Consider the following 20,678-nt stretch of genomic DNA (forward strand, 5'->3'; position numbering starts at 1 on the left):
GAGTAAACAATACTTTTAGTATAAGTACATCCTACACACATTGTATAAAGGGTACTAAAAAGTGTTTCTGTATTTAACTTGCTAAATCTGGCAATCTACCCCTAGAACAAGGTTACACTTCTGGTCTCTCCTGCAACTAGGGATGACCAGAGCGAGACCAACCAATGGCACAGGAGTGTATGTCTACCTCCTTTGCTCAGGGAGAACCCAGAAACCTGGCTGGTGCAGCACACCCGACTGTGGTCTCAACACTCTTCCAACAGCCTCCATGGTGGGGTGGGGCTTAGCTCTTTGTGGGGGCGTGGTGCTAATCAAGGAACCGATGCCCCAGATAGGACATTGTTGTGCCTAGGGTGAGGCTGTCACTCAACCTCAGCCCTGCTGTGCTCCTGGTGGTGTTTGCAACAGTGTGAGTGCATGCCCTGCCTTGCTAAGAGAAAAAAAAAAGCTTCACTTGCACAAAGTTTCCAATAAAAGTAGAGACCTACCCTCACTTTGCTGAGGTTTGCCGCTAGGGCACACGTGCAGGTGTAAGAGGGGCCACTAACTCCATCCAGAAGTCCTTGGTACCCGGGAGCCAAGCTTGGGTCTGCAGATGAAACCATCCCAGCTCCCCCTCCTGGAAAGGACATTTACCCATTGCCTGTTGCCCACTGCTGCTCCCTTCTCCGGAAGCCCCAGGTTAGGGTCCTAGAGCTCAGCTTCCACAGAGCCATGCCCACCCCTGTGGAGAGAGGCCTTGGAGAACTCAGAAGGGGGAGGGCCATTATCAAGGTCCCCTGGCCTCCAAACAAGGGCCGCCTGGCTGGGACAGGTCTGAGAAGACTAAAAACTGCAGTGTCAGTGTCTGGAGGGCCAAGGGCTTGGATGGGCAGGCAAGTATACCTCAGCATGGGCACAGCAGCTACGGGACAGTGCCAAACAGTACCCGACCCCCTGTGACAGGGAAACCAAGACCCAGAGAGGGTTATGACAGGGCAACATGGGTGGCTCTGATGGCCAGAGCAGGGACACGGGACACAGGCATGCTAGCAGGCATTTATTGACAGGGAACATCACTGGCCAAGGATCTTCAGCGTCCAGCTGGCCAGCAGGCACACAGAGCCCGGCGCTCAGCCTGCAGCAGAAGGGTCTCCGTCTGCAAAGGAACCAGAGCATGAGGATGGGACAGAGTTCTTAATAGACACCTTCCCAGGCTTTCCTGGCTTCTTCACTTTCACCCCAGGTACCCTGCTGGGACTTCCGGGGGGGTGGGGGGGGACTCCTCACCTTGCCCTTTAGGTGCCCTATCACTCCCATTCCCTGCAGAGCAGCTTCCATTGCTGAGGTCCCTCCTTACACCCATCCCCATGCAAGAGTCCCCATGTAGGGGTGTAAGGTCCCTCCTTCCACCCATCCCCGCTCCAGACATCTTTCAACTCACACCCATCACTCAAAGCTCCTCCATCATGCACTCCCACTCCACAATCCACAAGAGGAGTAGAGGCTTCACTGGGGAGTGGGGAGGGACACCAGTGCTGGAAGTGTCCTCCTGACTATCCCCAAAGGGCTGGGTCTAGTCCCACCCAGCTTTCCGGTCCGCACACACCATAACCTCTATGCCCAGCCTCAGTTTCTCCTTTCTACTCTGGGCTCATCTCTCACGGGAGATCCTAGTTTAGTACTACATATCCCTGGAGTACACTAGCTACCACAGTCACAGGACAAAGTGCCCTGAGGCCCTGGCGGAGGTTAGACAGATCGCTGGGCATGAGGGCGTTTTTTAGGTGAGATCTGGTCCCAGATCCTTAGAGTGTCTAGGTCTTGGGATGCTTACAAACCAAACCCAGACCTCCCTGACCTTGTGTACTCACCCGCGCGTCCAGGCTGTAGGCCGTTTTCCGTAGGTCCTGAAGGGCGCGCTGCATGAATTCAAACGCGTGGCAGTCCACACACGGACGGCCTGCGGGGACCGGGATCAGCATCACGTGAGGGTGGACACAGCAAGCCCCAGCCAGACCCCAGCCGAGCACCCAGCGGCGTCCCAGTCCCTGTCGCCAGCCCTCCAGTTCCCACCCAAGAAGTGACCGCACAGGAAACAAAAGACGCCTCCCGCACGCCCCCTCCTCGGGCACCTACTCTGCGCGGGGACAGCGCTCCCGGCGGCGGGCTCGGCGCGGGCGCCCAGCAGCGCCAAGCTCAGCAGCAACAGCAGCAGCAGCAGCGAAGTCGGCGGCGACAGCAAGGACCTGGACGCGGGGGCCATGGCCGAGGGAGCCCGGGGCCGCCCTGCAGTGAGCAGAGCGGTCAGTGACGCCGCGCACCAGGCTGAACCCGGTCCCACTGGCGACGCCGCCGGCCCCGCCCACCCCCGGCTCGCGACCCACAGACCAACCCCACTCACGCGTCCCGCGAACTCGGGTCTGCTTAGCTCGGTCCCAGCCTTCCGCGGGCCTCGCGGACCCCACCCGACCCTTACCGCGGTTCACGGAACCGCGGCCAGCAGCGCGGGCGACACGGGAAGACGCACCGCGACCCGCACGCGCGCGCGCGCGCGCATGCGCCCAGGCCGACCCCACCCGGTTCCCCGACGTCGTCGTCATGGAAACACCGCGGCCGCGCGCCTGGCGCTGGCTGCTCCCACTCTGCGCTGGGCTAAATTTTTAGCGCACCCGCGCAGGAGAGCAGCGGAGGACACAGAAGCCGGGCTGGGGGCACCTGCCGCGACCTCCCCATTCTGGCCGGGCACTCAGTGCTCGGCCAGCACCTGCGGCCTGGGTGCTGTTTCTCCACGGTGATCAGTTGCTGGTCGCCGCCGAATTTGATTGCCCGCTCTCCGGGACCCACGCGTGTGGGAGACCAGCGTGGGATACTGTCCAGGGCCGGCCGGGAACAGCGCGCCCAGGCTGAGGGAGTGTCCTGGCTGAAGCTCGGAACCTCGCGATAGGTGCAGGCGAGCCCGCAGTCAGGAGAGGGCCTGGGGCTCCACACCACATCGGTTTGTCACTGCAGTGCCCTGCCCCATCAAGGTGTCATGGAGAGGAGCTCGCCTTCCCTCGGAAAGCAAGGCTCTGGTTAGACTTGCATCTTGCGGGACTGGCCCAAGTGTGCACTGTGGTGGGGTGAAGAACCCTTCCACTCTGTTTCATTCCAGGATCTAAGCTGACCATGACCATGAGCCACGCTGGAGGGTCCAGGTGAGCCATTTGCTCCTTCCCACCCAAACACACTACACACACTCTCTTCAGAAAATCCGCTGAGATTTCTATTCAAACCACTCAAAAATGGCCCCAAAGGTCACCGGTGACAGGAAGGAACCGTGCTCTTAAAGGAAAGACTAGTTTATTCTAAGCCAGGTGAGTGACCAAGGCTGGGAATGCAGATGCCAGAGAAAGTGGTGCTGCATCTGGCGGGCGGGATCTGCTCTATAATAATTTCAAATGTTATCTGGCGGCTCTAGTTTTATAGTTGGGGGACATTGGTGATACATTCTGAGATATTTGTTACCGGGTTGCCAAGTCAGACAGACAAGTTTGGGTAACTTAGTCAGCACGAGATCACTTTGGCTCTGGGTCTCCACAGTCAACCACCGGGCTGCATGAGTGTTGCAGCCGTCTAGAGCAGTTAAATGAGGCAATATCTTCAGGGATCTTCAGCTCACACAAACCTATCTGCTCCTCTCTTTTCTCTCTCCCTCCGACTCCTCTCTGTCCTCACCCTGCCCACTGCACCCCTACTTCATCTGCCCCCTTGGGGCCAGCAACCAACGATCCTTTCTTTACCCCTAGAGTTTTGATGCTAGCTGGGTCCCTGTCCATCTGGCCCAACTTTGTCTGGAGGCTGGGGTGAGCAGAGCAGCCACGCCCCCATCCCTTGCACACCTGGACTTGAAGAACAGTGACTCCCCCCTGCACGGTGCTAAGCAGCCCTGTCAGCAGCCTCCCCCAGGAGGAAGTTCCTCGGGGCTGGCTGTGTGGCTGAGCTCCTCTAAGGACAGCCACTCAGGACAAGTCAATATAAAGCGAGTTAGGACACAATTAGATTTAGCTTAGATTTGAGACATCAGTGCTTTTGAGTTCTTGATATTTATGTGCCAGTTGGGAGCTTTGGAGGTTACATTGTTAATCTACAGGTTAGGTTAAAAATTAAGTTTTTAAAAAGCATTTTGCCAGCTGGGCATATAGCTCAATGGTAGAGCACTTGTCTACCATGTGTGAGCCCTAGGTTCAATCCCCCATACCAGAAGGGAGGGAGAGAAGGAAGGGGGAAAGAACATACGTTTTGGTTTTAGTTTGTCAGGGACTGTAACCCTTTACTTTGAACATACAGTTTGGGTGCTCATGCACACACACACACACACACACACACACACACACACACACACACACACACATACCACCCTTGCCCTAGCTCTGTCTCAGGATCTTGTCCCACAACCTCTCTGGATCAGCTTTCCAGGAAAGGATCTGGTATGTGTGTGGGGACTACCTAGCTTCAAGATTTGGCAGGAATTGGGGGCTGGAGAGATGGCTCAGTGGTTAGGAGCACTTGTTGCTCTTCCAAAGGACCCAAGTTCAGTTCCCAGCACCCACATGGCGGCTCATAACCATCAGTGAGTCTAGTTCTAGGGGATCTGATGTCTTCTGGCCCCTGTGGGCACCAACCATGCACATGGTTTACATACATACATGCAAGCCAGGCAGTGGTGGCACACGCCTTTAATCCCAGCACTCGGGAGGCAGAGCCAGGTGGATCTCTGTGAGTTCAAGGCCAGCCTGGTCTACAGAGCAAGATCCAGGACAGGCTCCAAAACTATACAGAGAAACCCTGTCCTGAAAAAAACAAAAACAAAAACAAAACAAAACAAAAAAAGAGAATATAAACATACATGCAGGCAAAACACCCAAATATATAAAATAAATCTAAACACAATTTTAAAACTTTAAAAAAAGATTTGCCAGGGGGTTGGTGATGCATAGCTTTAATTCCAGCACTTAGGAGGCAGAGACAGGCAGATTTCTATGAATGCCAGAGTGGCCTTTTTGGCATAGAAAGATCCATGTCAGGGCTTCATAGTGAACACCTGTCTCAAAAAAAAAAAAAATTGTCAGGTTGAGGCTAAGAGGGGTAAGGTAGGGGATGGCTTGTGCATTGGCGGCTGGCACCCCATAGGGCAGGGGAGAGAGCTGAGGTGGAGACTTCTGGCCTAAAAACCTCTGTGGCAAATCCCAGATGTCTGGTGTCTCCATTGTCACCCCCTGCACTGAATGGAACTGGGGACATAATGATAAGTGCAGTCTCTTTCTGCCCACACCGACAGGCCCAGAGGCATGTCCTAGTGATGCTGGGGCCGAAGAAGGGGAAACACACCTCTGTGGTTTTGTGGCAAGTACCAAATCATGACCACGGAGTGGTCAAGAAAAAGTGAAAAAGTGGGCATATTAGTGAGGGCCCCAGACCAGTAACACTTCAGCCATCAGCCAAAGCATGTCCTCATGACCTTGCAGGTGACGGGGTCATCTGAGGTCTTGGGTCTAAGAGATCAGTGTCCTGGGCAATGAGCAATGTGCAGAGGAACTAGACATACCAGGAACAGGGCCCCACGGGGAGGCAAGAGGGCCGGCTTTTCGGGGACTATGCCAGGTGGTTTGTAAAGGAGAGAAAGTTGAAAATATCAAGAAGTGGTGAACATAAAATCAGACAGCATGACGAAGTGCAGTGCTGTACACTCCCAGCACTCAATCAAGGCCAGCCTAAGATAACAGGAGACCCTGTCTTAAACAAGCAAAGTAAACATGACCAAGTTTGAAACGTAACCAAATAGGAATTCTAGGGCATAAGAACACAGTCCTGCCAGACAGTGGTGGCACATGCACACCTTTAATCCCAGCACTCAGAAGGCAGAGGCAGGGGGCGGATCTCTGTGAGTTTGAGGCCAGGCTGATCTACAGGGCAAGTTCCAGTGTTGTGGAATATTCCTTTACACTGTGTGAAGATGTATCACTGTGATTGGTTTAATGAAGAGCGGAATGGCCATTAGCTAGGCAGCAAGAGGTTAGGGGAGACTTCTGGGGACAGAGAGCTCTGGGAAGAAGAAAGGGGGAGTCTCGAGCTGAATGCAGGGAGAGCAAGACATGCAGGGGGAGAGGTAAAAGCCACGAGTCGCGTGGCATCACGTAAATGAATAGAAATGGGTTCATTTAAGTTATAAGACCTAGTGGGACAAGCCTAAGCTATAGACCGAGCTTTCATAATAAGTCTTCGTATCATTTTTTGTGAGCTGGCGACCCAAAGAAAAGCTCGACTACAGGGTGGAGGGATGGCTCAGTGGTTAGGAGTATCTTCCAGAGGTCCTGAGTTCAATTCCCAGCAACCACATGGTGGCTCCCAACCATCTGTAATGAGATCTGGCGCCCTCTTCTGGCATGCAGGCAGAACACTGTATACATAATAAATAAATCTTTAAAAAAAAAAAAAAGAAAGAAAGAAAAAACGAAATGAAACGAAAAGCCCGACTACATTCCAGGACAGCCAGGGCTGTACAGAGAAACCTTGTCTTGGAAAAAAAGAAAAAAAAAATCCAGCAGATGTGCTGGGGACAGCAGTGGAGGGACAGACAGAGACAGTGACTAATTAATATTCTGGACAAGTAGAAGAAATAGGTGGCAGTCCACAATCCCACTCCAGTGTCCCTTCAGAGAAGACTGTGGGTCTCCTGCGATGTGTTATATCTTAAACCCAGGACAAATGGCTGAGTTGCCTACTTAACATATCAAACCGGACCTGGCCTCCAGGTTCTCCCAGCATCCCTCAGTCTCTACTGGTTTCAGGGTATGTCTGACATACCCTGGCCCCTACCCTGAACTCTCCAGCCCACTAGGCTTCCCTCCCCTCAGCTCCTCTGGTTCCTTTAAAATGGAGCCATTTTGGCTATACCAGTTCCTTGGCCCAAGCCACAACTCTTAGTCCGTGGCTCCTACCTTGCTCTCCCTCTCTCCCAACATGGTCCAGCTCAGTCTGGCCATGTCCACTCAGACTCTCCCAGATGTCTCTTCCTTTGGCTATGCTCTCCCTTTTATCTACAATAAACCTTCTCCACCATACCTAAGAGCAGTCATGTCCTTCTTTTTAGTTTTTCAAGATAGGGTTTCTCTGTGTAACAGCCCTGGCTGTCCTGGAACTCACTCTGTAGACCAGACTGGCCTGGAACTCACAGAGATCCACCTGCCTCTGCCTCCCGAGTGCTGGGGATTAAAGGCATGTGCCACCACACCCAGCTGACGTCCACATGGTGGAGCTGTCACTGCCTCTGAGCTCTGGATGCCTGGCATCACCCTATGGTATGAGGCTGAGCCTAGTAAACACTGCTCCTTCACCAGCTCGGTCATTACTGGGCTTTGCCAGCAGCTGGCCGTGGAGGAAGGTGGTAAGGCTACTGTGGCCAACACAAGAAAAGAGCCTGGTGTGCCTCCTCACCAGAGCTGTGGCTAGCACAGTAGAGAGCCTGGGATTCTGGTGTTCCAGTCAATGGGGACTGCTATCCAGCTGCAGCCAGAACCAAGTTGGAGGTGAGGCTGCTGAGATCCAGTCTGTTGTAGTTGTTTTTTTTTTTTTTTTACTCTTTGGCTCTTTACTCTTTTGGGGCCCGCCACCCAGCTCCCAGATAAATACACAGAGGCTTATTTTTACTTATGAATGCCTGGTCTTAGCTTGGCTTGTTTCTAGCCAGCTTTTCTTAAATTATCCAGTCTATCTTTTCCTCTGGAATTGTATCTTTCTCTATTTCTGTATACCTTTCTTTACTTCTTTCTCTGTGGCTTGTTGTGTAGCTGGCTGGCTGGCCCCTGAAGTCTTCCTCTCCTCCTCTTTCTTGCTCCTCAACCTCCTTCTCCCAGATTTCTCCTATGTATTCTCTCTGCCTGCCAGCCCCACCCATCCTTTCTCCTGCCTGGCTATTGGCCCTTCAGCTCTTTATTAGACCAATCAGGTGTTTTAGACAGGCACAGTAACACAGCTTCACAGAGTTAAATCAATGCAGCATAAAAGAATGCAACACATCTTTGCATCATTAAAACAAATTTTCCACGGCATAAATAAATGTCACATCGTAAAATAATATTCCACAACACTCTGTCAAGTTTTTCCACAGAAGCAAGATGGAGAATTTCACAGTAGCCAAGCCCTCTCAGTGAGTCCCAAGCTCACCCGCACAGCCCATGAGGCATGAGACAGATATCCTGTCTGCCCTCTGCGGTTTGGCATGTTTGGAGAGGGGGCAGTGGGAGTATCAGTTCTTATCTAGAGTCTTAGAGATCAGAAGGGCCCGAGGATCTGCTGAACGTACTTCCCCCAAAAGGACACCTAAAGGCATTTCCTTCTGGCTATCAGATTGTCCTGCAGTTTTCTGCAGAGACTTGTGAAAGCCAAGGGAAGGAATAACTGAATCACAGGTTGCCCTTGACCTTAGTTTTGCCTTGGATGAGAACTATATAGGCCCCTGAAGCTGTTGAGGTTTAGTACCTGAGATAAAGAGTGTCAATCCAGGGTTTAGCAGAGACACGGAAATGCAGACTGCCTTACAGGTCTCTGGAATAGCACAGCTGGATGCCACCTGGAGGTTAGTGGAGGAGAGAAGGGAGGGAGAGAGAAACTATGTGACTGGGAGGTGGTCACTGTGGCATGTCTGTGTAGTTCCTATGAGGCATGAAACGAAGTTGCATAGATACCTGGATCAACTACATTGAGGAACTAAAGGTTAAGTTGTCAGGGTAAAGTGAAGGCCTAGACTTAACTTTATAGACTCAGGAATATGCCATGGTAACTCAAACAGATACAGAGCAGTATCCTCCTGCAGACATCCTGTCTGCTGTTTAAAGGAAAGCTTAACAGGATCCAGATACTCCTGCAGACATCCTGTCTGCTGTTTATACAGGAAAGGAAAGCTTAACAGGATCAAGTCTGTGGTTTATGGCCCTTGGAGATATCTAGATAATCCTGCAGAGCAGTCCAGATAATCCTGTTCAGCGGGTTGTGGTTTCCTGCCAAAAGTCTAGACCAAAAGCTTCAAAATATCACCTTGCCCCTTCTACCCAATCCCAAGTTGCCAATTCCTAGCTTGTAGTTTTTCCCTATTAAAAACCCTCTACACCTAGGCTCATGGCTATCACAACATTTCCTTCCATCTGCCATGCGGCGGCCCAGGTTGAACCTGAATAAAAGGACCCTTATGTGCTTGCATTGGAAACCGGCTCCTTGGTGGTCTCTGGGGGTTTCTCGAAACAGGTACAACAGTAACTGAGCCCTGTTGAACAAACATTAAACTTAACATTTAAAATGGATTTAAAAAATCTAGGAAGGAGCCGGGCGGTGGTGGCGCACGCCTTTAATCCCAGCACTCGGGAGGCAAAGCCAGGCGGATCTCTGTGAGTTCGAGGCCAGCCTGGTCTCCAAAGCGAGTTCCAGGAAAGGCGCAAAGCTACACAGAGAAACCCTGTCTCGAAAAACCAAAAAAAAAAAAAAAAAAAAAAAAAAAAAAAAAAAAAATCTAGGAAGGGGTTTCATTAAATAAAGTGTTTGCCATGCAAACATTTTGTTTTTGGTTTTGTTTTTGTTCTTTGGTTTTTCGAGACAGGGTTTCTCTATGTAGCTTTAGTGCCTGTCCTGGCTCTCGCTCTGTAGAGCAGGCTGGACCCAAACTCACAGCCTGGCTCTGCCTCCTAAGTGCTGGGATTACAAGCATGTGCCCCCACTGCCTGGTACCACGCAAACATTTGAGCCAGGGTTTGATGTCCAGCTCCAGAGTGTATGCCTGTCATCCCAGGACTGGGATGTGAAGACAGGACTTGGGGTACCAATCTAATCTGGGAGCTCCAAGATCAAGCAGGGAGAGACGGGCTCAAAAGCCAGGGAGGGTGATTGAAGAAGACCCTTGTGGTGTAAATTTCCCCAGAGCTTTCCTTCCTGCAGCTAAACTCAAGACAGAAAGTCAACAACTCAAAATAATTTAAAGAAGTCCCTGGATTTCACTGCCCCATCCCCCTGAAAAGAGTGTGGTAAAGACGGATGAGAGTCATTCTCAGACAGGCCTAGCTGCCTGGTGTCTGGTCCAAAGGAAGCTCCAATTCTCCAACCACCAGAAGACAAGTTCATCTAGAAATGAGCTCAGGCTGGACTATTGGATTCCTGGGGTTAGATTCCTCAGGAACTTGTGAAACCAGCCCCCATCTGCCAAAAGGAGTCATTCCCCTGACCTTGGGAAGAAGGACAACTGCCTCCCTGTGGTTGCATATCACAGCACACGCTGGGGGCCTCCAGGCTCCCTCAGCGTCACAAGCGCCTGTGAGACACTTCAAAGTGCAGGACAGCATCCCAGCCCTTCTCACCTCCCCGGGTCCCCTCCTCCCAGATGCCTGTTTGTTCTCCTTATTTATCTCTCTCTAGCTATTACTCCTCCCCTCTCTGTCTGTCTGTCTGTCTGTCTGTCTGTCTCTCCTCTGTTCTCTGTCTCTTGCTGTCCTACTGTCTCCACTATTCTCTCCCATTCTCCTGCTACCCTAGCCCTGGCCATGTCCAGTCCACTTCTTTCCCCCTCTGCTCTGGACTATTCCAGATGCCTCTGGCTGTTCTCTCATATCTACAATAAAAACCCTTGCTGGGTGGTGGTGGTGGTGGTGGTGGTGGTGGTGGTGGTGGTGGCGCACGCCTTTAATCCCAGCACTTGGGAGGCAGAGGCAGGCGGATCTCTGTGAGTTCAAGGCCAGCCTGGTCTACAGAGCGAGATCTAGGACAGGCACCAAAACAACACAGAGAAACCCTGTCTCGAAACAACAACAACAAATAATAAATGAATAAATAAATAAATAAATAAATAAATAAATAAATAAATAAAAACCCTTACACTATCAGGGAGTAGTTGTCAGCATTTCTTTACTGCACCCCCTCACATTTAGTGCTGAACACCAGGAGGGACACAATAGACCCCTTCCCAAAAGGACCCAGCTGTTACAGGTAGGCCACCAAAGATGACCACTCAGGAACAGTTTATAGCCAACTGAAAGTCTTTATAGCTTGGATGGAAAGGTATCCTGGCAGTCGGGAGCCAAGGGATACCACAAAGTCACACTGTATAACAAACCTCACACAAGAGGCTATTGGGAGGGGAAAAAATCAGGAGGGTGGCTGCCTCTGCTCAATCGAGAAACAGCAGGGAACTGAACAGAAGGCAGAGTTTATATAGCGTTTCTTGGAGAGGTTGGTGGAACTTTTCAGTGTGAAACTTTCCAGGGTGGGAATCGGTGGGATGTCAAGTCTAGAGCTTGGGCTTTTTCCTCTGTCGGGCGGGGCAGTGTCCAGCTTTAGGACAGCTAGAGTGTTCTGTGGGTGGAACCTGGCAGTCCTGGGGAAAGGCCCAGATACTTGTGTGCCTAGAGGACCTTACATTTATTCTAGCCAGCTGGGACTACACCCAAGTATTTGGGGACCTAAGTGTATCCCCAAGTGTCCAGAGCACAGGGATTTTGAAGACAAAAACCATATCCTGGCATCTCAGCTGCTGTAGGTAGAGGTTTCTGTCCTACCCACCAGTTCCCAAATAACCAACCAATGGAGGCTTAATATAAGTTATAAATGCTTAGCTAATAGCTCAGACTTGTTACTAGCTAGCTCTTACATTTAAATTAACCCATATTTCTTATCTGTGCTTTGACAGGTGGCTCATGGCTTGTTACCACATTTTCTACACATCCTGCTTCCTTGGTGGCTGGTTGGTGTCTCCCCTGACTCTATCCTTCTTCCTTCCATCATTCTCTTAGTTTGGTTGCCCCACCTATAATTCCTGGCTGGCTACCAGCCAATTAGCTTTTTATTAAACCAATCCCAGTGACAGACCTTCACACAATGTAAAGGAATATTCCACAGCAAGCTGCTACAGAAGCAAGCAGTTTAACAGAAGCTAAGATAAGAAGTTAGCTGGAGGGGGCTCTGCACAAACTGGCAGTTTAACAGAAGCTGGGATAAGTTAGCTGGGACATCCTGACCTCAGGTTCCAATAAAGTTGAGTAATGTTCCATGGAATTCTCTGTCAAGAAGATCAAATTCCTGAAATGGCCTCAGCAAGAATACAAGATGGAGGAAACTTTGAACTGTCTTGCCCAGTCACACAGCCTCTCCTAACTGAACCAAGCTGCTGATGTGACTCTCCACAGGTACGGATCCTTTGTTCCTGCTGGCTTCTGCCACCCACCATATTCAACTCCGCACTTTAGTGTCCATCTCTTCAGCTGCTCCTCCCCTTCACCTCTCTGGTCTATTCAGGTGTTACCTTGGAGTTTTTGGCTCTCTGTCTCCTTGGGCTCCTGAAGCCTACTACTGCTACAAAAGTCATGCCAGTGAGTCATGTGTCATCCTACTGGACACCCACCGGTAGTGGGAAGGGAAGCCTCTCCTTTGTAATTTGGGACATTTCACTCTGACAAGTCTCCTGGTCCACTTGGTTTGGGGACACCCTGTATTGAAATCCCCCCCCCCCAGCTGAGGACCGAACCCAGGGCCTTGTGCTTGCTAGGCAAGCGCTCTACCACTGAGCTAAATCCCCATCCCCTGAATTGAAATTCTTGCCACAGGACACTTACTCCTTTCTCTCCCTCCCCACCTACCACCCCCTTTCCTAAAGTCTCTCCCATCTTCTCCTCCCTTTGCTCCTGGCTCCCTCCCCACCTGTCTCTCGGCTCTCATGGAGCTTGCTCTGTCCCTCCTGCTTGCCTGCTGGAGCCTGAGCTCCATAGGCTCTTAATCTCTTTCCCTCCTTGGACTGCGATTTTTTGAAAGCTTCACTGTCTTACTGCAGATGGCTTGGCCTCAGTAATAGGTTTTCTGTACCCCGATAATAGGTTTCTCCACTGATGCAGTAAGCCAGATCAAGCCGAATTGAAAAAGTATGACAACAGGTTTATTTGAGCAAAGCAACTCCCGGGTGGGCTCTTCAGTCCCAGAGATTGAGGCTGGAGAAGTCACGTGCCTGAACTAAAGCAGAGAGATTATGTAGCTCGTAGGCGCGGACTTGGGCCGCTGGCAACTTCCGGGGAGGAGCTCAGAACTGGGCTCTTTGGTGCCTTCCCTTCCTGTGTAAACACTGCAGCTCGGATGGGAAGGTATCCTGGCAGCTGGAAGCCAAGGAATACCACAGAGTCACACAACAAACCTTACCCAAGAGACTTATTGGGAGGGAAAAACCCAGGAGGGTGGCTGCCTCTGCTCAAGCAAGAAATAGCAGCAAATTGAACAGGATAGAGAGCGTATAGAGAGTTTCTTTGGTAAGAGGATGGAACTTGCCAGGGTGGAGATTGGTGGGATTTTTTTTTTGTCCAGAGATTGAGCTTTTTATTCTGTAGGATGGGGGCAGGGTCCAGCAGTTAGGGCAGTTAGAGTATTCTGTGGGTGGAACCTGGCAGCTAGAGGTCCACTGGAGGGGTGGGGGGTGGGAGGGCCTGGCCAGCCACATGACCCAAGGGGCTTATACTCTGAGTGGGGTTTGGAGAGACAGGAACGGGCTTCTCAGACCATGCAGGAGCTGCAAGAAGCAAGCTGGAGTTTCCAACCAAACACTCAGTACAGGTCAATGGTCAAAGGTGGCACACTTGATTTCCAAACTCTTTTTTTTTTTTTTTTGGTTTTTTCGAGACAGGGTTTCTCTGTGTAGCTTTGCGCCTTTCCTGGAACTCGCTTTGGAGACCAGGCTGGCCTCGAACTCACAAAGATCCGCCTGCCTCTGCCTCCCGAGTGCTGGGATTAAAGGCGTGCGCCACCACCGCCCGGCGATTTCCAAACTCTTTTAACAACTTCTGCCACTGCACAAGCAAATGATCCCAACACAACATCTCTTATCTCTAAACTTTCTGTGATCTCCACTCACAAAATTTTCTTTCTCTTTCTCCCCCCCCCCCCACCTTTTTTTTTGAAGACAGGGTCTCTCTACATAGTTCGGACTGTCCTGAAACTCACTATGTAGATCAGGCTGACCTCGAATTCATGGAGATCCACCTGTATCTGTCCCCCAGAGTGCTAGAATTAAAGGCATGTGCCACCATGCCTAGCCAGAAAATGTCTTATCTTTAAGCCTTCTTTACTCTCTTTCAGACATATTCAAGGGAGCACCATAAAGAAACTGACAACATTGTGGGCAGTGGTGGTGCAGGTCTTTAATCCCAGCACTCGGGAGGCAGAGGCAGGTGGATCTCTGAGTTTGAGGCCAGCCTGGTCTACAGAGCGAGTTCCAGGACAGAAAGGGCTACACCGAGAAAACTGGTCTCAAAAAAACAAACTAAAAGGAAATTGGGGACATGACGCTTCATGATATGGGTAAGGATTTTTATTGTAGATATAACAGGCATCTGGAAGAGCCCAGAGCAGAGGGAGAAAGAAGTGGACCGAACATGGCCAGCAGACTGGACATGGCCAGGACCAGGGAAGTGAGAGAATGGGAGAGGACAGTGGAGACAGTGGGACTGCAAGAGACAGGGAACAGGGAAGGTGGCAGCAGGGAGTGGAAGGAATAGCTAGAGAGAGAGAATAGTGGGGGGGGGGAACCCTGCCATTATAAAGAGAACAAACAGGCATCTGGGAGGAGGGGACCCGGGGAGGTGAGAAGGGCTGGGATGCTGTCCTGCACTTTGAAGTGTCTCACAGGCGCTTGTGATGCTGAGGGAGCCTGGAGGCCCCCAGCGTGTGCTGTGATATGCAACCACAGGGAGGCAGTTGTCCTTCTTCCCAAGGTCAGGGGGATGACTCCTTTTGGCAGATGGGGACTGGTTTCACAAGTTCCTGAGGAATCGAACCCCAGGAATCCAATAGTCCAGCTTGAGCTCATTTCTAGATATATGAACTACCTGTGAGACCTAACACCTGGTAGATGCAGCAACCAGTCAAACTGCCTAAAGAAACAAAGAACAGCTGAGCCCCTGGAAAGGACACCCTCCAACCTGTTAAGATGCCTGATGGCTGTTCAATGTATAAGTGTTGCAGCTTGGGTGGGAAGTTATCCTGGCAGTCGGGAGTCAAGGAGTGCCACAAAGTCACTGAACACTTAGCAGCTTACAGCCCTGCTCCAGGGAAAGGTTTCCCCAATGTAAGTGCAGCAATTCTGCTCAGACAGGGGAGAGCTTCCCCAGCAAAGTCGTTATAGCTCTGCTGAGCTCTGCTCCAGAGAAGTGTTACAGCTCCGCTTAGATCCTCCAGAGTGCAACAACTCCGCTCTGCTAGGGGAAAGTTTCCCCAGCGAAAATGTTACAGTTTTGCTCCACTGTGCTCCAGCTCCAGGGAAATTTGTTACAGCTGCCCCTGGATCCCCCCCTTGGATGTCACACCACACAACAAACCTCACTCAGGAGATTTAATGGGAAGGAAGAAGCCAGGAGGACAGTTGCCTCTAGGGTGAGAAGCAGCAGCAAACTGAACAAGGTCCAGAGCCTATATAGGGTTTCTTGGGGATGAGCGGAGTGTTCCAAGGTTGCCTTGGGATTGGTGGATTTTTGTGGCCTGATTCTGGGGCAAACTCAGAGACTGATGGGATTTTGAGGTCAGGGGCCTCAGGGATTGGTGGGATCCTGTGCTCAGGGATTGGTGAGATTCTGCAGCCTGACTTGGGGACAAACTCAGGGACTGGTGAGATTTCCAGCCTTTGTCCTGTGGTCAAGTCAGGGTGTTTTTCCTTTGTCCAGGTCTTGGGTTTAGTTAGGGGCAGGGCATTTTTTTTCCCTTGGCCCTTTTAACCTAGCCGGTGTGCTCCAGATTTCTAACCTTTGTGAGCTCGCATCCATGCTGGAGTGGGCTTTGGTGATGCAGGCATCTTTGAATCATTTTTGTTCCTCTAAGTAACCCTTCACTGATGTTCCTCTAAGTGATGCCAATAAAACTCTTTGGTTCACCAAATTGCACTTTGGTGGTACCCATACTTTGGTCTGTCATTGGTTCTTTATCTGGGGTGAGAAAATTTGTAATTTGTTCATGTTACCCTGGGAATAGTGTCACACAACACACCTGATGTTGACCTCAGGCCTTCACATTGACACATACCCACACACAAATAATTCAAAAGAGATTGACATAGAATAAGCTGCCCCTCATATTGACATATTAACTGCTGTTGTGGAATATTATTTAAGGTGTGTTATATTTTTTTATGCTATGGAACATTTGTTTGATGATTCAAAGATGTATTGCATTCTTTTATGTTGGATTTGTTTAAGTCTGTGAAGCTGTGTTACTTTGCCTGTCTAAAACACCTGATGGTCTAATAAAGACCTGAATGGTCAACAGCAAGGCAAGAGAAAAGATAGGCGGGGCTGGCAGGCAGAGAGAATAAATAGGAGAAATCTGGGAGGAGAGGAAGAAAGAGCAAGAGAACATGGAGAGGACTTCAGGGGCCAGCCACCAGGCTACACAATCAGCAATGGAGTAAGAAAGAAAGATATACAGAAATAGAAAAAGGTAAAAGCCCATAGGCAAAAGGTAGATGGGATAAGTTAAAGTTAAGAAAAGCTGGCAAGAAACAAGCCAAGCTACAACCAGGTAGTTATAATTAAGAGTAAGCCCCCCTGTGTAGCTTATTTGAGAGCTGGGTGATGGGCCCCACAAGAGCCAAAAGAACAAATCAGTCAACTACAACCCCCCCCACTCCAGACCTCAACTGTAGATTAGTGTGCATTCTGACTTTAAGGAAAACCTTACCATGCTGCTTTTTCATCCTGTGAATTGGTATAAGAACCTTCATTTCTCTTCTACTGGGGCGAAGTGTTAGAAATAGATCTGGTGTGGTGGTTTGGATAACAATGGCTCCCATAGGCTCATATATTGGAATGCTTGGTCATTAGGGAGTGATGCTACTTTATAGGGATTAGGAGGGGTGGCCTTATTACAGTAGGTATGGCTTTGTTGGAAGAAGTGTGTTACTGGGGGCGGGGGTGGGCGCTGGGGTTTCAAATGCTCAAGCCAGACCCAGTCTCTCTCTTTTCCTGCTGCCTGTGGATCTGAATGTAGAACTCTCAGCTACCATGTCTGCCTGCATGCCACCATGCTCTCCTCAATGAGGATAATGGACTAAACCTCTGAAACTGTAAGCAAGCCCCAATCAAATGCCTTCCTTTATTAAGAGTTGCCATCATCATGGTATCTCTTCAGAGCAATAGAACACTAACTAAGACATCTGGGATCTCAATATCCAAAAATCCTTCAGCAAAATGTTTTACAACAGCCTAGGTCTGGAGAGATGGCTCAGTGGTTAAGAGCACTGACTGCTCTTCCAGAGCACCTAGGTTCAATTCCCAGCACCCACATGGCAGCTAACAACAGTGCATAGCCATGCATAACCAAGCAAGTAAGCAAGCTTGCATTTATTTTACCCCAGTGCATAGGGGTACCACTCCTTACTGTGAGTGGCCACAGTACGACCTCACTTTTGTTGTTTAAATAAGGACATAATTATTATTATTTTTTTTTTTACTTTTGTGAATGTGTGTTTTTCCTGCTTCTGTGTCTGCACTACATGTGTGCCTGGTGAAGGGACACATGCCCACTCGAGCATATGGCTCTGGCAGGTCTTGCCCTTCTCCCCATTCCCTCTGCCTTGCTATAAAAAAAAAACCCACTAGATTACATAGGGGTTGGGGATTTAGCTCAGTGGTAGAGCGCTTGCCTGGCAAGTGCAAGGCCCTGGGTTCAGTCCTCAGCTCTGAAAAAAACAAACAAACAAAAAACCCACTAGATTACATTCCTAAAGCTAGCCACCAAAGTTTATTCCTTTTTGGCCACTTCCTCTTCCTGAGGCTGACTACTGAGGTCCAGCTATCAAAATATTGAAATCCATCAATCAAAAGCCCTCTTTTATTGCCCCAATTAACATGTTCAATTTAAACACATCATCCTAACACGGGGTTCCCCTTGTACCTTTATAAACTGCCATTTGCCTATGTGCCACGTCTGTCTCTCCTCTGTCCACAGGCAGTCTTGTCCCTCTGGGACAAATACTCCCTCCCCTGTCCCCTTCCTCTACCCCGTCCTCTATCTCCTTTAGCGCCTCATCCTAGCCCATTCTAAGACAGACCTCCCCTTTTCCTCCTCTTAAAAATTACACCTGCGAGGCCAGAAAACCTTTTCTTCCCCACTTAATAAAGGATCTCTCTATGAAAACAGGTCTTTGGGTGTGGTTTTTGCCTAATCCAGGGTTTGGGAGGAAGCCCCCACTGTTCATGGGTCTCTTTCACTTGGTACCCCAGAATGTCAGTTCTTCTAAAACTGGAGTTACAGATGGTTCTAAGTCACCATGTTGGATGCTGGGACTTCAACTCGGCCCTCTGGAAGAGCCATCTCTCCAGCCCCTAGCCTCCGAAACAAGTCTTCCTCTGTCCTCCCAGCTCCCTATAATGACAGGGGGACTTCTTATTAATTATGAAAGCTCAGCCTGTAGCTTAGACTTGCTCCCAACTAGCTCTTATGCTTAAACGAATCCGTTTACATTAATCTATGTCCTGCCATGTGGCTTGTGGCTGTTACCTCTCCTCCTGCACATCCTTCTGGCTCTCTTCCCCTGGCATCTCTGCCTTCCTTCTTTCCAGAGTCCTCTCTGTGTCAGGCACTATTGCAAGTCTTTGACACGGGGTCTAGGCTTTCCTAGATAAATACCTTGGAGACAGGCGCTACAGTGGCGGGCAGTGTCACACACAGTCTTGTTCAGTGGGGTTGTGTCCTATGTGCTCCTGCCAGCACTGCCCGCCAGCTCTGGCTCCTTTGCAGCCTCCCCCACTTCTAATATGGTCAGATTTTAAATTCAAGCCATTCTAGGAAGCACAGGGACACTTATTTATTTTTGGTTTTTCAAGACATAGAGTTTCTCTTCGTAACAGCTCTGGCTGTCCTGGATCTCGCTCTGTAGCCCAGGCTGGCCTCAAACTCACAGAGATCCACCTGCCTCTGCCTGCCAAGTGCTGGGATTAAAGGCATGCACCACCACTGCCAGGCTTATATCTCAACATCTTAAAGTGGCTCCCAACATTTTTTTTAAAACTTTCTTTTATTCTTTGTGTCTTTCACATCATGTAACTCAACCCTATTAACTTCCTGTCCCTTCATATCTGCCCTCTGCCCTTGCAACTCCCCCCTAAATAGAATAAAATTTAAGAGAAAAAAAAAGAAAAAAAGTATCACCATGGAAGCTGCAGTGAGTCACACGGTAAACTCTTTTTTCCATATATCTTTACTTACAAGTTTTCATTGCAAAAAGTTCATTGGCCTGGTTCAAGGCCTCTAATTTCTGCTACAGGATGGATGCTGGGCCCTCATGGGGGCTCCTCCTGTTGTTGTCATGGAGATCCTGCAGCTTTGGGTCTGCAGGACTGGCGCCTTTACATGCTCCCATAGATCATAGATGGGGTAACTCGTAACCCTGGTATCATATTGGGCCAACTCAAGCCTGGTTCTGGGCCTGGGTAGTTGCAGGGTTGGTCAGCCTGCCAGCTCTCCCCCACCTCACCACCAGGGGGAGCTCTCCAGCATTGCCCCGGCTAGGCCACAAGGAGCAAGGGTTGGGGCCAGTTCTGCTTCCAGGCCCTCTGAGTCAGCTCCCCACACCTGAATCATCAGTCAGCTCTTCTGTGGGGTCTAGGGACCACTCTCCCAGGTGCCGCAACTAGGGAGACAGCTCTTGGGGGGGGGCATCTTTCCTTTGCCCTAACCACATCACCATATGGCAGAGGAGGGGCAGGACCGAATGTCCCACTCTCACATTCTTGGGGCTGGTTCATCCGCACCCGTCAATAGGGTCAGCTCTGTTGTGCTGCCCAGGTGAGGTGTAGGGTCCACTTTGCCGAATGCTGCAGCTGGTAAGGGTCAGGTCCCTCGCCCACCATAGGTGGCAGGGGGAAGTGGGGAGGGCATCTTTCCCTTGCCCTAACCACCACATGGCAGACATGGGGGGATGTGGTCAGGTATCCCAGTCACACCCTCAGGGTCAGCTCACCTGTGCCTCCACCAACAGAGTCAGCTCTACTGTGCAGTCCAGGTTAGGAGCAGGGCCCACTTCCCTGAGTGCTGCAGCTGCTGAGGGGCAGGGGCAGCTCTCCCACTTGCCTCAGGCATCGAAGGAGGGGAGGGAGGACATCTCTTCCCCTCCCATGCCATATGGCATATGAGGGACAGGGCCAGATCTCTCATGCTCACATTCTCAGGCTTCCAACATCTTTTTTAAGATTTATTTATTTATTTATTTATTTATTTTTTTTTTTTTTTTGGTTTTTCGAGACAGGGTTTCTCTGTGTAGCTTTGCGCCTTTCCTGGAACTCACTTTGGAGACCAGGCTGGCCTCGAACTCACAGAGATCCGCCTGGCTCTGCCTCCCGAGTGCTGGGATTAAAGGCGTGCGCCACCACCGCCCGGCAAGATTTATTTATTTATTATGTATACAGTGTTCTGCCTGCATGTATGCCTGAAGGCCAGCAGAGGGCACCAGAGATCTCATTACGGATGGTTGTGAGCCACCATGCAAGTGGCCAGGAATTGAACTCAGGACCTCTGGAAGAGCAGCCAGTGCTCTAACCGCTGAGCCATCTCTCCAGCCTAGCTTCCAACATCTTAAAGATTGTTACCACCCATGGATGTCACAGTGGATATATTATATTTTTTAACTGAACATTCTGTGCATATGTGTGGGGGAG

General features: G+C 50.2%; 1 protein-coding gene and 1 long non-coding RNA gene across 5 annotated transcripts; one reads left to right on the forward strand and one right to left on the reverse strand.

The window, feature by feature from the left end:
* Positions 1 to 1,026: 1,026 nt before the first annotated feature.
* CUNH4orf48 (chromosome unknown C4orf48 homolog) lies at positions 1,027 to 2,565 on the reverse strand. Of its 3 annotated transcripts, none has more exons than XM_052736215.1 (4): positions 2,459 to 2,565; positions 2,119 to 2,268; positions 1,854 to 1,942; positions 1,027 to 1,138 (listed from the first exon to the last, which is right to left on the reverse strand). In XM_052736215.1, exons 2-4 carry the CDS (start codon positions 2,243 to 2,245, stop codon positions 1,073 to 1,075), a joined length of 282 nt encoding a protein of 93 aa, XP_052592175.1. In that variant the 5' UTR covers positions 2,246 to 2,268; positions 2,459 to 2,565; the 3' UTR covers positions 1,027 to 1,072. The 3 variants fall into 3 exon arrangements, with proteins under 3 accessions (XP_052592175.1, XP_052592173.1, XP_052592174.1); XM_052736213.1 differs by having other exon boundaries at positions 2,375 to 2,541; XM_052736214.1 differs by having other exon boundaries at positions 2,384 to 2,536.
* Positions 2,566 to 2,596: 31 nt separating this feature from the next.
* Positions 2,597 to 18,163, forward strand: LOC128109096 (uncharacterized). Of its 2 annotated transcripts, none has more exons than XR_008217658.1 (2): positions 2,597 to 3,335; positions 11,687 to 18,163. It is a non-coding gene; the product is annotated as an uncharacterized LOC128109096 (long non-coding RNA). The 2 variants fall into 2 exon arrangements; XR_008217657.1 differs by having other exon boundaries at positions 2,597 to 3,176.
* Positions 18,164 to 20,678: the final 2,515 nt, after the last annotated feature.

This window comes from Peromyscus californicus, unplaced genomic scaffold (genome assembly GCF_007827085.1).
Source record: "Peromyscus californicus insignis strain IS unplaced genomic scaffold, ASM782708v3 Scaffold_13__1_contigs__length_99412109, whole genome shotgun sequence".
Taxonomy (NCBI): Eukaryota; Metazoa; Chordata; class Mammalia; order Rodentia; family Cricetidae; genus Peromyscus; species Peromyscus californicus.